The sequence below is a fragment of the Eulemur rufifrons genome, chromosome 28 (assembly GCF_041146395.1).
Source record: "Eulemur rufifrons isolate Redbay chromosome 28, OSU_ERuf_1, whole genome shotgun sequence".
Lineage (NCBI taxonomy): Eukaryota > Metazoa > Chordata > Mammalia > Primates > Lemuridae > Eulemur > Eulemur rufifrons.
Window position 1 is genome coordinate 22108413 of NC_091010.1, and position 17056 is coordinate 22125468.

Consider the following 17056-nt stretch of genomic DNA (forward strand, 5'->3'; position numbering starts at 1 on the left):
TTTACCTCCTTCCTAGAAAAATGCTTTCCACCTCTCAATTTTTATTGTGAAAAATTTAAGTTGGGCTTGGTAGCTCATTCCTGTAATCCTAGCTACTCAGGAGGCTGAGGCAGGAGGATGGCTTAAGGCCAGGAGTTTGAGACCAGTCTGGGCAACATAGCAAGACCACGTCTCTAAAATAAATAAATAAAAATAAAAAATTAAATTAGCTGGGTGCTCAGGAGACTGAGGTGGGAGGGTCCCTTGAGCCCAGGAGTTTGAGACTGCAGTGAGCTATGATTAGGCCACTGCACTTTAGCCTGGGCAATAGAGCAAGATCCCATTTCTTAAAAGAAAAAAAAATTAAAACATACAGAAAAGTTAAAAGTAAACATACAATGAGCAACCATATACCTAGCACCTTGATTCTGCAATTAATATTTTTCTATAATTGCTTTATCTCTTTATCTATCATTCTCTCTTATTTTTTTGATGCATTTTGTTGAAAGCCCATTGACTTCAAAAATCCAAGGCAATGAATAGTTTAATTTTGGAAGAAATATGGTATGCTCCCTGAAATAAGAGAACAAATTAGCTCCTGTGACCCTCTTACTTTCTTTTTGTTTTTCCAGGATGTGTTCCACATGGTAGTTGAAGTACCACGCTGGTCTAATGCGAAAATGGAGGTAATGTTGTGTCTTACACTGATAGTAAAACTTGGGATGTTAAGATGGTGATTTTGATCTAGCCACAATGATTTGCTCGAGAATAAAACATCTAAACTCCAAGGTTTTCCTTTGTCTGGTCCCCCAGTCTAATTTTCTGTAGCATCTCTCATTACCTGCCTATCATCCCTCTGGGCTCCAGCTAAACTCAACCATTTATTATTTGCAAAAATGCTCCAAACTTCCCTTCCTCATACCTTTGCTTCCAATGTTCCAAAAGCCTAGAATTACCTTTTTCACCTTCATTCTCTTTAAGTCCATCACTGACACCTCCTTGGTCAACACAGCTGAAGATAATCTCATTGGAATTTCTGTTACGTTTTGTTAATTTCTTTCTGATGACACCTAATATAGTTATCTTTTTGTTAAGGATATTACATATTTTATATCACTTAATTAAACTTTTTGACAGTAACCACACTTTGCATGTAATAGACAGTTATTTGAATAGTTTTAAATGCTTTAAAGGAAAGCTGAAGTTGGATAATATTTATTTTGCCATTTTAATAAAAATCTTCATATTTTTATTTCATAAATGTTAGTATTCCTGCTAATTTTAGTTTTTGCTTTCTGAAATTAGTAAATTGTTCTTTTTTTCCTTCTTGATAGTTCCTACATACCTCAAGTAAACTTTCCACTTAATGGCTGATTATGGAAACACCTTTATTATAAAAATAGTAGGAATAAAATATATCATTAAAGTGGAATTAGGGGGCATGGATACCAACATTTATTTCCTCAAATCCTTATTTGAATAGTATGTCACATCCAAATATATGATTTGAATTTTTTAATTTCAGATTGCTACAAAGGACCCTTTAAACCCAATTAAACAAGATGTGAAAAAAGGAAAACTTCGTTATGTTGCGAATTTGTTCCCTTATAAAGGGTATATCTGGAACTATGGGGCCATCCCTCAGGTATGTCTCCATGCAGTTGCTGAAAATGTACTTTTTTAGCTTACTAAAAATTGACTTACTGCTGTTAGTAAAAAAGATTTAAACACCTTCAGAGAGTTTTTGCTATGATATATTTTAAAAACTTAAAGGTAATTAACTCATTTTAATGCTTACTTAAATAACTTATTTTCGAGATAAACTGAAAGGTAAATATTTACAATGCTTAAATTCAGATTTGAAAGCTCATTCTTTTCTGAAATATTTCTTTTTTTCTATATAGTGATCATATGCTATATAAATGCGATCTTTACGAAGTGAGTGGCAAGTCTATTAAATAAAGAGAAAGTGTATGGTAGTAATTAATAGCACTGATTTTTGGCATCAGACCAGGGTTCAAATGCCAAGGCAGCCACTTCCTAGCTTACCTAACTTGCCTCCTTTTCTTCCTCTTTGAGACATTAATATCTCTTCCATGAGATGTTAATAGCACTTAGTTCATACAATCATTGTGAGGAATAAAGCACTTAGTACCTAGCACACACAAGTTCTTGTTGCTGTTGACTTTTACGAGTCCTGATTCCTTCTTTAGGTCAAGCTCTTTGTGGTAAAGCAATGAGGGGCTCTTGTTTTCTTAAACAGTCAACCCTTTGAGGAGGGGGTTTATCTGAATTGTTTACTAGTTTATTCCCAGCACAATGCCAGTATGTAGTAGATTCTTATTTAATATTTGAATGAAGAATCTCTAGAATCATGTTTATTATGAGTAAATGACATATATTTAATTCTGGTTTGGCTAGGCTAATGCCCCTTATGATTTAATGCTATGACACTAAATATTCAATTTAGTTTTTGCCTGTTGATAAATGGTTTGTTTTTAATTAACCATTAACTCTATTAAATGGAATCTACTGTGAAACAGCCTGTAAGTTACTAAGAATATAGGTCAGAACCCATCTAGCTTGTTAGGTAATCACAAAGTCCTTTATCTGCCTTAATTACAACACATCACCTTGTACTTTCAATCAATTTAGTATGTGACCTTGAACTAGTGTCCTTTTGGAAGAAGATTGCTGAAATACTCTTCTGTGGGTTGGATTTTGCTTTATTAATGTTGGCTTTGTTGGATGTGGTCTTCCTTTATGCTCCTTCACTTTGATCTTTTTGCCTTTACTCCAGCTGAGTAGGCAAACAAATCCAAGTACTATGTTCTGGTTGGGAGAAAAAAGAGCCAAAACAACAGCTACATTTTAAACCTAACTTCCTGGCAAGCTCGGGCTATCAGTTTCTTTGTGAGATGCTCTGCAAGGACTCTGGCTTGCAGTTTAGCAAGGAAATAAAGCCTGCAATTTAAAGTTTCAGAAAATCCTGATTAAACTTTTCAGTCTTGGCTCATGGTCAGCGATGATACTTTTAACATCAGAACATATTTCCATTTTAGTATTATGGCCTACCTACCTGTGTTTTGCAAATTTATTATAAAGAAAACCTAGGCCTGGTGTGATGGCTCACACCTGTAATCGCAGCACTCTGGGAGGCTGAATCAGGATGAGTGCTTGACATTAGGAGTTTGAGACCAGCCTGAGCAAGAGCAAAACCCTGTCTCTACAAAAAACAGAAAAATTTGCAAGACATGGTGGTACATACCTGTTAGTCCCAGCTACTGGGGAGGCTGAGGCAGGAGGATCACTTGAGCCCAAGAGTTGGAGGTTGCAGTGAGCTGTGATGACACCACTGCACTCTAGCTGGGGTGACAGAGTGAGATTCTGTCTCAAAAAAAAAAAAAAGAAAAGAAATTATTGTGTATAGTTAAGATTGTTAAATGCTTAAATGTGAATAAAGAACTAAAAAAATGAGGGAAAAATAGCTAAAAATTTATATTTTTGCAGAAAGACTCATGAGGTTATCTGTGAGTCTCAACATGAGCCACTTTGTCCACAGCATGTATAGGAATGATAAACGATAAGCTTTATTTTTTTCAGACTTGGGAAGACCCGGGACATAATGATGAACATACTGGCTGTTGTGGTGACAATGACCCAATTGATGTGTGTGAAATTGGAAGTAAGGTAATGAAATCTGAGATTTTTTTCTGTAGTGTTGAGATGATAATAATGAAATATGCTGAAGTTCATACTTTTGTGAATAAAATATATGAATTTTAGCGAAATAATGATGTTTCTTTGAGTGATAAATGGAAGGCTTCTGTTTCAGTCTAAGCATTTGCATATTATAATTTGTACACTTAAACCTAGTCTGGAAAAAATGTGTGTGTATATATATATATATATATATGTATATATTATGTGTGTGTGTATGATCCGAACATATATGTAGAAGAATTGAACATGTTCTGCATTGTTTTAGAAGACAGATAATTATTCCTCCTGAAGCAGGCATTAAAAAAAAAAAAGGCAGATAATTAGTCAATAGGTGAAGGGTACCAGGAGGCAAATTTCATCTCAATACATGGCAAGCCTTGCCTGTTGATTTAGAGTGATCAGTAAATTGACCCAAACCAAATAACCTCATGAGTTGGAGACTTATGTTAGGGATTCCTCTATCAAGGAGGGTTGCTCTAAGATTCTTATTATAGTTATTTCTTTATGATTACTTTCAGGCTCAGAGAAATAGTAAACAAAGCTATAATTCCATTTTTTAAGTCATAAAATTTTTAAGTCATATCATATGTATGACTTGCTTAACTCAGTGGCTTTTTTAAAATGTAAAGAAAGCACATTAAAATGTGGATTGGAAACTAAAGAGGACTTACTCTTCAGTATAATCAATAATAGTGTAAAAAACATTAATTACCTTGAACTATGGTACTGATTTTATGACTTATAAGAAAATAGGACCTATAAATCCTGTTTTCAACCTTAATATTAATAGAACTGATGAAGCATTTATTTATCTAGCTTTTAAAAATTTACTTAAAGGTATAATCTTCAGGTAAGTTTGCAGAATTTGGCATCTTTCTTATTTCCTATTATCCACCAAGTAAAACTTTTCTTTCAAAGTCATTTTGTAGTGTTGTTCTGACTTTGGTTATTGACTCTCAGGTATGTGCAAGAGGTGAAATAATCGGCGTGAAAGTTCTGGGCATATTGGCTATGATTGACGAAGGGGAAACTGACTGGAAAGTCATTGCCATTAATGTGGATGATCCAGATGCAGCCAATTATAATGGTAAGAAAATTTGTAGAGTCCAAAGTCATTCTCATTATATCGTAAGCAACACCAAACTTCACCTGTATGACAGAATTGTAAGCCCATGCTATTGAAGGATGGAGGACCAAAGAATTTGACAAAGCATTGTTACTTTTGCTACTGAACTTAGGGTAGTTAGCTAGGTAAACTTTCTCCTTCATTCCAGGAAAGAAAAAAGTCTAGTAGTTTGAGTTTACTGGGTTTCTTTTTTTTTTCCTTTCCTTTCCTTCCCCATATACTAGCACTGAGTTGCTATGTTTATTTATTCTTTAAAAAATGTTTAATTGAGATATAATTCATATACCATAAAAGTCACCATTGTAAAGTATACCATTCAGTGGTTTTTAGTATATTCACTAAGTTGTATAGCACAACCATTACTACTATCTAATTTCTGAACATTTTCGTCATCCCACAAGGAAATCCTCTGTCCATTGGCAATTGCTCCCTGTCCCCCTTTCCCTCAGTGCCTGTCAACTGCTAATCTTTCTGTCTCTACAGATTTGTGTATTCTGAACATTTCATGTGAATGGAATCGTATAATAGGTGGCATCTGTGTCTAGCTGATTGCACTTAGCATGGTGTTTTTGAGGGTTCTTCCACATTGTAGCAGGTATCAACACTTCATTCCCACTTTTTTGGTGGTAAAAGTCACATAACATAAAATTCACCATTTTAACTGTTTTAAAAAATACAATTTGGTGGCATTTAATACATTCACAAGGTTATGCAGCCATTACGACTAGTTTAAGTCACTCCTTATTTCTTCCTCTTAGGCCCTGGCCACCACTAATCTGCTTTTTGTCTATGGCTTTGCTTATTCCAGATATTTCATATATATGGACTTGTATAGAGTATGATGTTTTGTGTCTGGCTTCTTTCACTCAGTATAATGTTTTCTAGGTTCAGCTGTGTTGTACCACGTGTCAGTACTCCCTATGGCTGAATTTCATTCCATTGTATGACTATGCCACATTTTGTTTATTCGTTCATCAGTTGTTAGACATGTGAGGGGGTTTTCTTGGCTATTATGAATAATGCTGCAATGAACATTCCTATACAAGTCTTTGTGTAGACATATGTTTTTAATTCTTGGGTATATACGTAGGGGTGGAGTTGCTGAGTCTTGTGGTAACTCTGTTTCACCTTTGGAAGAACTGCCAAACTGTTTTCCAAAGCAGCCGCACTGTTTACTTTCTCACCAGCAATGTGTGAGGGTTCCAATTTCTCCACATCCTCACCAGCACTTGTCATTTATCTTTTTGGTTTATAGCCATCGTTGTGTGTGTCTTTATTGTTTAGCTATAAGCGTATTTTATATATTCTGGTTACAAGACCGTTATCAGGTATGATTTGCCCATATTGTCTTCCATTCTATAGATTGTACTTTCATTTTCTATTTTTTTTTTTTTTTTTGAGACAGAGTCTCACTCTGTTGCCCAGGCTAGAGTGAGTGCCGTGGCGTCAGCCTAGCTCACAGCAACCTCAAACTCCTGAGCTCAAGCGATCCTCCTGTCTCAGCCTCCCAAGTAGCTGGGACTACAGGCATGCACCACCATGCCCGGCTAATTTTTTCTGTATATATTTTTAGCTGTCCATATAATTTCTTTCTATTTTTAGTAGAGATGGGGTCTCGCTCTTGCTCAGGCTGGTCTCGAACTCCTGAGCTCAAACGATCCACCCACCTCGGCCTCCCAGAGTGCTAGGATTACAGGCGTGAGCCACCACGCCCGGCCTCATTTTCTTAATAGTGTTCTTTGAAGTACTCAATCTTTACATTTTGATGAAGTTCAATTTACCTATTTTTTCCTTCTATTGCTTGTACTTTCGGTGTCATATCTCAGAAACCGTTGCCTAATCCAAGGTCATGAAGATTTAAACTTAGATTTCCTTCCAAGTATTTTATAAATTTAGCTTTTACATTAAAATCTTTGATCTGTTTGGAGTTAATTTTTGCACATGGTGTGTAATAGGGATCCAGCCTCATTCTTTTGCACATGGATGTCCAGTTGTTCCAGCAACGTTTGTTGAAAAATCTTTTCTTTCCCTCATTGAATTGTCTTGGCATCCTGGTTGAAAATCAATTGACTATCAGTGTGTTGGCTAGTGCTATAATTTGATTGTATGAAGTCCTTTTAGAAAAAGCAATGCTTAAACCTTTTAACTTCATGTCTAATTTATCTTGACTATTTTTATATTAACCTTCCTTCTAGTTAATGATCTAATTTATTTATCTAGTTACTGAATTAGTTTTCTCTTGCCTATCGCAAATGGGTGTCACTGGGCTAAAATCAAAGTGTCGGTGAGTTGCATTCCCTCTGGATGCTCTAGAGAAAAATTCATTGTCCTGCCTTATTCAGGTTTTAGAGGCTGCCCACATTCCTTGGTTCATGGCCCCTGTGAGTGCCAGCAATGGCAGGTTGGGTCATTATATCACTGCAAGCTTGCTTTTTGTCACAACTCCTTCTCTAACTGACTCTTCTTCCTTCCTCTTCTACATTTTAAGGACCTTTATGATTATATTGGGCACACCCAGATAACCCAGGATGATCTCTCGATTTTAAGGTCAGCTGATCAGCAACCTTAATTCCATCTGCAGTCTTCATTCTCCCTGCCATGGAACATAACATATTCATATATCTGGGAATTAAAAGATGGACATCTTTGGAGGGGCCAATATTTTACAACAGGTGGTAAAACTATTTTGAATGTCACTGCAGTGGCAGATATATGATACTATACACATACAAAACCTACAGAACTTTACAGTAGCACAATAATGCCATCCCCCCAAAGATGTCCACCTCTTAACCCCTGAAGCCTGTAAATATGTTGCCTTACAACGTCAGTGGACTTTCAAATATGATTAAGGCTAAGAACCTTGAGATGGAGAGAGTATCCTGGATTATCCAGGTGGGCCCAGTCCAGTCAGATAGGCCTTGAAAGCGGAGACCCTTTCCCAGCTATGGGCAGAGAGAGATGTGATGGCAGGTCAGAGAGGTACAACATTGCTGGCCTTAAAGATTGTAGGGGTTGGGAGTGGCCACAAGCCAAGGAAAGTGGGCAACCTATAAAAGCTGGAAAAGGCAAAGGAACAGATTCTCTGCTAGAGCCTTCAGAAATGAGTGCAGCTCTGCCAACACCTTGATTTTAGGCTGGTGACAACATGCAGAACTGCTGACCCACAGAACTCTTAGATAATGAATTTGTGTTGTTTTAAGCCATTAAGTCTGTGGTAGTTTGTATAGCAGCAATAGGTAAATAATAACACACAGCACAAGGAGTGAACCTTAATGTATGCAAATTTTTAAAAAGTCACGTACAAGGTCAATTCCAGGATGGAACGCAAACTGTGACAGAAGAATCTAACTATATTACAAATATATGAAATAACCTCACCAAAGGAGATGGGAAGAAAAGGTGCTAACGTAAGTAACTTTAGAAATGAGTGGAGTCAGTAAGACTAAAGGCAAGAAAACCCACACATAAACATTGTATTCTAGTTGGTAAAGTTGTTTCTCAGTGGAGTACAAGTTGACAATTCTGTCAACCTATACACTATACATGCTTACTGGATTTGAACAATGAAATAAATGGATAGAAGATAAAAGATGGTGGGAACAGGTTTCTCATTGTTGGAATGGGAGATTATAGATAAGGGAGTGTGGCTAGAATGATCCATGCAGAGATGGATTAGATTTGGAAATACCAGTATGAACTTGTGTTCACCATAATATGGAGTCAGATGGATATGTAAACACTTTCAGGTATGTATATATACATAGATTAGGAGACACATATATGTTTCTTTGCTCTGTCAGCTGAGAGAGCATAGAAGACCATCTCAGTAGCAGTGAGCACCCCTGGCACCTGGATCTTGGTTTCTACTACCATTCTACAATAAAAAGGAACCAAGGCTCCTTGGAGAAAAGGCTGATTCTACGGCTGGGGCAGGGGATGACAAGATGAGCCTGGAGTATCTTGTAGTGCTAGGAAATAAAGAAGTGCTCTCAAAAAAGAGTAGCGATGGGAGTCTGTCAAAGGGATACACAACTGAGAGAGCTCCCATGGCCAAAGCTGGAACAATTTGAGCAACAAAATAAAGTAGTATTAGCTGATAACCCAGAGCATAAATTATTATAAATGTCCCTGAGTCCATATTAATATAAATAAATATTGAATAAACAAATAGGGGAGAATAGACAAATCTCTAAGCAGAAGAATTTAAAGTAATTTATGTAGATACTCCACTCTCAAGGTGGAATGTAACCTCTCACTCCTTAATTGTAGGTTGCACATAGTGACTTCCTTCCAAAAAGTACAGTATGGAAGTGGGAGAGAGGAGAATGGCTTTATTACAGAGAGACCTGACAAACACCATCCTAGCTGGGTGGTCAAGGTCAGCAAAACAGTGATCAGAGTCATCTGTTCCATGACCAAGGTGTTAGTTGGGGAGGAAAAAAAAGTCATCTTGAGAACATGTTCCTCAAAATGAGATAATATATATTTGCATGTGTGTATAAATTTGTTGAAAAAGGACTGGAAAAACACCAGTTGTTTAATAGAGCAGTGAGAAGAAGAATGAAGAGAGACTTAACTTTTTGTTTGAGATACTTCTGCGTTGTTTAAATTTTGTACAGAGTGCATTCATACCATCTATCTGTTAACTACTTAATGGTACAACTCTGATTCTGTTGATCAGTGTGTCCATTTCCACGTGTGCTACTCACACAAGAGAATACACTCTAAGTGCCGTGCTCTGGCCATGATTAGTGAAGCCAAGCCCATCACTATGTCAGCACTAATTTGCTAGAATGTTACTTCCGTGCAGTAGGGGTTACTAGCATCCTGAACACTTTCTCTTCGTGGCCAGTCCCATGGTGCGAGTAGTACAGAGCTTTCCCCAAATGTCAACCTAAAGCAGTGTGTGTCTGTCCACACCATAGCTTGCCTCCTATGCAGCTTTTCCATTTGCTGTCCCTGAGTTGTATCCTTTATAATAAAACAGTAAACTTAAGTGTTTTCCTGAGTTCTGTGAGCCATTCTAGCAAATTATGGAACCTGAAGAAAGGATTGTGGTGACTCTTAATTTATAGCAGGTTGGTCAGAAGTACAGGAGGCCCAGCATTTGCAACTGGCATCTGATGTGGGGCAGTCTTGTGAGACTGAGCTCTTTAACTTATAGGATCTGCTGCTAACTCCAGGAAGATAGTGTCAAGATCGAATTGAATTATTGGATACCCAGTTGGTATTGGAGAATTAGAGAATCTGTTGTTGGTGTTGGAAAACACTAGTATTTGCACTGCAGATTTCTGGATTTTCAACTTATTTCTATATCAGCTGACATATTTTAATCGACTATAAATTCTTTGAAATCTATCAGTGTTTAAATATTTCCCAGTTCACTCTGTAAACTTTGCATACTTTTAATGGTACTATAATCAAATGCATGATATTCTTTAACTACTAATATATAGATCTTAAATTGGACTGAAGTAACATTATATGACTATAAATAACCTGTTGTTGGCTGTATTCCTCTTTCCAGTAATACTTTTACTGATTAACTTTTTAGCACTTGTATCTTCTATTTGTTTGCACTGAGCAGGAGTTTGGTCATTTGAAGTTCAGTTTGATGACATTTAGGCTAGTAGACATTGTTGATGGCTGTACAAAAACAACTTTTTTTTTTTTTTTTTTTTTTGAGACAGAGTCTTGCTTTGTTGCCTTGGCAGGAGTGCCGTGACATCAACTCGGCTCACAGCAACCTCAAACTCCTGGACTTAAGCAATCCTCCTGCCTCAGCCTCCCGAGTAGCTGGGACTACAGGCATGCACCACCATGCCTGGCTAATTTTTTCTATTTTTAGTAGAGACGGGGTCTTGCTCTTGCTCAGGCTGGAGTGCAGTGGTGCAATCATAGCTCACTGTAACCTTGAACTCCTGTGCTCAAGGAATCCTCCTGCCTCAGCCTCCCAGAGTGCTAGGATTACGCGTGTGAGCCACCATGTACGCCCAGAAACTTTTAAAAAGTTTTTTAAGCAGCACACTTTTCTGTTGTCTGCAATTAAAGCATTGTGATATAGAATGCCTATACTGTCCGGCAAAGTCTAGTCACATTTTATTTGTAACCCATCAATGGATTTCAGTCTAATTCATTTTTCTTGTCTTTTCTTATGTAATGGGAATGTGATCCTCTGAAATACAGCCTCAGCCTGTCTTTTTCAATATCTTCTACCCTTCTCATGGAAGTTATCCACACTTGATAAACTGGTTCTTTAATTATGTAGCCGCCAGTCATTTCTTCTTATCTAATAGAAGTTACTATCTTGCTGATTCTTCTCTTAGTACTTAATGTCAGAGCTATTCTAAGACACCAGATGATTTCCTTTTAATGTGAGTGGGTTCTCGTTGCAACATAATGTGGTCAGCTCCAACGTTTTTTGAACTTTTTATGATAAGCCATCCCAAGGCTCTCACAAAGTAAGTACTTGATGTTTTTGTTGAATGCATAAATAATTACTTATGCACCTTGAAATCTGTTATTGTTAGATATTCATGATGTCAAACGGCTGAAACCTGGCTACCTAGAAGCTACTGTGGACTGGTTTAGAAGATACAAGGTTCCTGATGGAAAACCAGAAAATGAATTTGCTTTCAATGCAGAATTTAAAGATAAGGTAATGTGTCATTCAGAACTGTAGCTTTAGGCCTATTTGTGTTGAGACTTATAATTTAACCGTATTGTAACCATCTAAAGATTCCTTAAACAAAAGTCTAAAGACATAAGATAGTCTTGGCATTTATTTATTCTTTTAAATGTTCTCCCATTTTTAACAAAGGAAAGTAATTCAGGGCCAGGCATGGTGGCTCACACCTGTCATCCCAGCTCTTTGGGAGGCTGAAGTGGGAGGATCACTTGAGGCCGGAAGCTCAAGACCAGCCTGGGCTACATAGTGAGACCCTGTCTCTACAAAAAGTTTAAAAAACTAGCTGAGCATTGTGGCATGAGCCTGTAGTCTCAGCTACTTGGGAAGCTGAGGTGGGAGGATTGCTTGAACCCAGGAGTTCAAGGTTACAGTGAGCTATGATTGTGCCACTGAAAGAAAGTGACTGAAAAAAGACAAAGTATCAGGCTTTGGAAAAATGTTGATAATAGGAAAACAACACCTATTATTATAATGCATCTCTTCAAATTATAGGACTTCGCAATGGATATTATTAAAAGCACTCACGACCATTGGAAAGCATTAGTGACTAAGAAAACAGATGGCAAGGGAATCAGTTGGTAAGTGTTAGCTCTTCTCTGCAAGTTTAACAAACAAAGCAGACTCTCCAAAGGTTTTAGTAACCACAAGACACTTAGAAAAGAGATACAGCAGATCCCCCCACATCTGTGATTTCATTTTCGATGGTTTCAGTCACCTGAGTCAACCTTTGTCTGAAAATATTAAATGGAAAATTCCAGAAGTAAACAATTCATAAGTTTTAAATTGAATGCCATTCTGAGTAGCATGATAAAATCTCACGCCTCCTGCTCTGTCCCACCTGGGGTGTTAGTCATCCCTTTGTCCAGCATATCCATGCTCTGTAGGCTACTCACCCATTAGTCACTTGGGAGCCATCTTGGTTATCAGATTTAAAAAAACAGTATATATAGGGTGTGGGTGATCTGTAGTTTCAGGCGTCCACTGGGGGTCTTTGGAACGTATGCCCTGCAGATAAGGAGGGACTACCATTGATTTTGTCAGTCAGCATTCAGGTGAATGGGAAGGTAAATACATGAACTGAAAAGTGCCCATCAGATACTCCCTGAACAAGTACAAACTGAAACTATAAAGAAAGAGGACAGCAAGATCAGAGCTTTGTGAGGGCGGCTGGGTGTGGTGGCTCACGCCTGTGAATCCTAGAACCCTGGGAGGCTGAGGTGGAAGGATAACTTGAGGCCAGGAGTTCAAGACCAGCCCGAACAACATAGTGAGACCCCATCTCTACAAAAAACAGAAAACTTAGCCAGGCGAGGTGGGCCTTGCCTGTAGCACCAGGTGCTTGGGAGGCTGAGGCAGGAGAATTGCTTAAGCCCAGTAGTTTGAGATTGCAGTGAGCTGATGACACTCCAGCCTGGGTGACAGCGAGATCCTATATCCAAAAAAAAAAATAGGATCATATGTTTTGTGATTTTTTTTTTTAAATTTAACACTGTATTATAAACATTTCCCCATGTCATTAAAAATGTAATATTTTTATAATATAGCATTCCTTCTCTATATAATATTCCATTTTGTGGATAAAACTTTTTTTATTCCTGGGGTGATTTTTAGAGGCAAAATTTCTCTGTTAAAGCCTATGAGCTTCTTAAAGGTTTTGGATACATTTTATTAGATTATTTTTCAGAAATGTTGAACCAGTTGTTATTCCTTCCAGGAGTGTCAGTTTCAGATTTCTCATCAGCACTACAGGAACGGATTTTTTTTTTATTATTCATTTTTTCCAATTAGGAAAGACATGTTTCTCATTTTAATTTGCATTTCTCAGCTATTTTGGTGAGAATTGTAAAACAGATTCTTAAATCTGAACTTGCTGGCTGTGTGTGGTGGCTAACACCTCTGGAAGGCCAAGGTGGGAGGACCACTTGAGCTCAGGAGTTTGAGACCAGCCTGAGCAAGAGCGAGACCCCATCTCTACTAAATATAAAAAAAATTAGCTGAGCATCGTGGTGGTGCCTTTAGTCCCAGCTACTCGAGAGGCTGAGGCAAGAGGATTGCTTGAGCCCAGGAGTTTGAGGTTGTAGTGACACCACTGTACTCTATCCAGGTGATAGAGCAAGACTCTGTCTCAAAAATAAAAAAATCTGAACTTGTTAAGATACTTGAGGCCAGGTGCAGTGGCTCACTCCTGTAATCTTAGCACTTTCGGAGGCTTAGGCAGGAGGATTGTCTGAGGCCAAGAGTTCGAGACCTGCCTAGGCAACATATTGGGACCCTATCCCTGCAAAAAAAATTTTTTTAAATTAGCCATGCGTGGTGATGAGGTCTATAGTCCCAGCTACTCAGGAGGCAGAGGCAGGAGGATTGCTTGAGCCCAGCAATTCGAGATTGCAGTGAGGTATGATCACATCACTGCACTCCAGCCTGAGGGATAGAGGAAGATCCTGTTTGAAGACAAACAAGCAAACAAAATACTTGAGTAAAATTGACCACAAGAATAGTTTTGTCTTGCCAAAATAAATTAGAATGTTTAAGTGAGAAAGCTTTCAACTAAACCAAACTTGATTGTCATCTCGTCTAACATCTTTAACTTATTTTTTTGACTCTCAAGGGAGAATTTTTTAGCTATTTGTTCTTATGACTTCTCTTGTTTTATTTAATAGCATGAATACAACAGTGTCCGAGAGCCCCTTCAAGTGTGATCCCGATGCTGCCAAAGCTATTGTGGATGCTGTATGTAAAAATTTCCTTTAAAAAGAAAATACCAAGTGGCTAAAAAATGGTGCCAAGTGCAGAGAAGGAAGTACTTTTTTCTTAGCCAAAAGGCCAAGAAGTGATTGGAAGTACTTGTTTCAACAAATATTTGAGCACCTTCTATGTGTATATTACTGTATAGAGTCTTGAAACTAGAACCATAAACACGTACAAGTAGACATTTGAGGGGAGAAGCTGAGGAGTGGTCCTAGTCGATCATGGTAGTGTAATTCGTAAAAATCAAAATGATTCTAGAATATACCAGGTAACTCAAGTGCCTGTTACCTATCCTAAGCCATTTTCCACAAAAGAACCACTGGGAATTTACTTGACTTGATTATAGCAAGGACTAAGGAAGTTATCAAATTTTAGGTACCATTACAGGAATGATTTATAAGACTTTCATGAGAGGTAGTAAAGTATCAAAGCAATAATTTTGTTTCTGTACTGTCTTTAATTATCTGATTTGGATTAACCAAAAGACTGAACTAGATCACCTTAAATTATTTTCATTTACAGTATTAAATAAAGAGAGCAAAAGTAAATGAAGTCTGACTTTTTCCAGCCTCATAAATGGGGTAAGAAAAGGAAAACAGAACAATTTAACAATGAGGCCAGTACATTTAGATTTATCTTTCTTTATGTATGAATCCTGACAACGTTGAGATGAATAAGAAAAATTGGAAGGAAAAGCCAGTGGCTAACTATTATAACTTTTCAGTGAGAACACTTTGCCCATATTTGACATATGTATATATACATAAAATCATTATATATGCATGTTTTTATTATTTCAAAAACATTTTATTATTTTCCCATGTATCATTAAAAGTCAAGAGGCTTGAATTTATTAGCATCTCTTAGCAGTAGAGCAAACCTTACATTGTTCCTATATGTTACAATTTATTTTTTAGAGCCTAAAAGTTGGGATAGTCTTCTGTTCAGATTCTTTTAAATTTTCGTCAGCATACTTTTAAAGCTTTTTCACCCCCAGGATTAGACTGATATATTTTAATATTTTATTTTAGCTGCCACCACCATGTGAATCTGCCTGCACAATACCAACAGATGGTAAGATTCCAGTAAAATTACATTAAAAATTATGTATATGTATGGGGAAATTATGTATATTAACTTTATTTTTAATTGACAAATAGTTGTATATATTTATGGGGTACATTGTGATGTTTGATATATATTTGCAGTGTGGGATGATTAAATCAGGCTACTTAACAAGTCCAGCACCTTACATACTTATCTTTTTTTGTGGTGAAAACATTTAAAATCTATTCTTTAGCAATTTTGACATATTATTTGTTATGGCCACCATTCTGTGCAATAGATCACTAAAGTTTGTTCTTCCTATCTGTCTGAAACTTTGTACCCTTGGATCAATATGTCCCCTTCCCCCATTCTCTAGTCCCTGGCCACCACCATTCTACTCTATACTTCTATGAGTTCAACTTTTTTAAATTCCACATGTAAGTGACATCATGCAGTATTTGTCTTTCTGTGCCTGACTTATTTCACTTAGCAAAATGTCCTCTAGTTTCCATGTCACATATATTTTTTTAACATACCACATACATATGAAGAGGGAGAAGGAAGGGGAGAAGAGAAACATTTTTAGAGCTCTGTAGTGTACGTGGGAAGAAAGGTAGGCTGCTACATAGCACCTTCAGCGCCACACTCTGTCATAGTAGTTTCCCACCCGTGACCCACTGTACTCCCCTGCGTTCCATGGAGACGCCCCAAGGACACTGGGAGGAACCCCGAGAGGGCTGGGCTCTGCATCCCCATCTGGCCACAGGCTGCTTCACCCAAAAAACAGTTCTCTCCCACTTTAGATGTTAGAATTCTCTGTAAGGTTTTTCTGGTAAGAAAACGGTTCTTCCACTTTAAAAACAAGTTTGAAAGTTATACCATACAATAGCATCAAGAGTAAGGACACAGAAAACACTGACAAGTTACCTGCCTTTGCTGTTGCGAAGCTTTCTATGTATGTATGTTTGTTTTAAGGTAATTCATAGTAGGATCCATTAAAGCAAGTACGTTATTCTTTGTTCTATGTTGGGTGCAATTTTTTTTTTTAAAACAGATTTTCATTTTTCTTTTCTCTGAATGCAGTGGACAAGTGGTTCCATCACCAGAAAAACTAATGAGATTTCTCTGGAATACAAGCTGATATTGCTGCATCCTATTCGTCTGGAAGTATTAGATGTAAAAGTAGTAGCTTTTCAAAGCTTTAAATATATAGAACTCATCTAATGAAAGCAAATTCTGCTTTGACAAACCCAATATATTCAGAATGTTATCAGTCTAAAGCATTTTTCATATCTCAATTAAGATAACTTAAGCACATGCTTAAATGTGAAAACGGTTGTAATTTGGGAGTCACTTGTGAATAGATGTGCAAGAAGAGCACATATTGGATGTATATGTTTACTGTGTTAGGAAATAAAATTATTTTACTGAAATTTGGTTTAGGGTATTTTTATTTTAATCTGAAGCCAACATTACCAAGTAAGTGTGGGTACTTTTTGGTGTTTGTTTTCTATTGATGGTCTTATAATTCAATCTTATAATTATTAGACAAAAACTAATATTATTTTAGGAACCTGAGAATAAAATTCCTTATAATTATAGTACTCTTGAAACTATCCTCTATCACCTAAGTCCCGGCATCACATTCTAAAACAAGAGCTTTTTAATTTATATCATAGTAGCAGAAAGTATAACCTTGCTCACCCTTTGAAGTTACACATTAATAGTTACTTTTTTACTGC

At 37.1% G+C, this 17056-nt stretch overlaps 1 protein-coding gene across 1 annotated transcript in view; it reads left to right on the forward strand.

Moving 5' to 3' along the window:
- Positions 1 to 16747, forward strand: part of PPA1 (inorganic pyrophosphatase 1) — a 29010-nt gene extending 12263 nt beyond the window's left edge. Inside the window, exons 3-11 of the mRNA XM_069460078.1 lie at positions 612 to 665; positions 1505 to 1624; positions 3583 to 3669; positions 4663 to 4789; positions 11362 to 11489; positions 12012 to 12097; positions 14180 to 14249; positions 15299 to 15341; positions 16398 to 16747. Coding sequence (XP_069316179.1) covers positions 612 to 665; positions 1505 to 1624; positions 3583 to 3669; positions 4663 to 4789; positions 11362 to 11489; positions 12012 to 12097; positions 14180 to 14249; positions 15299 to 15341; positions 16398 to 16429 — 747 coding nt within the window. The 3' untranslated portion in view covers positions 16430 to 16747. The remainder of the gene's footprint in view (positions 1 to 611; positions 666 to 1504; positions 1625 to 3582; positions 3670 to 4662; positions 4790 to 11361; positions 11490 to 12011; positions 12098 to 14179; positions 14250 to 15298; positions 15342 to 16397) is intronic.
- The last annotated feature ends 309 nt before the right edge of the window (positions 16748 to 17056 follow it).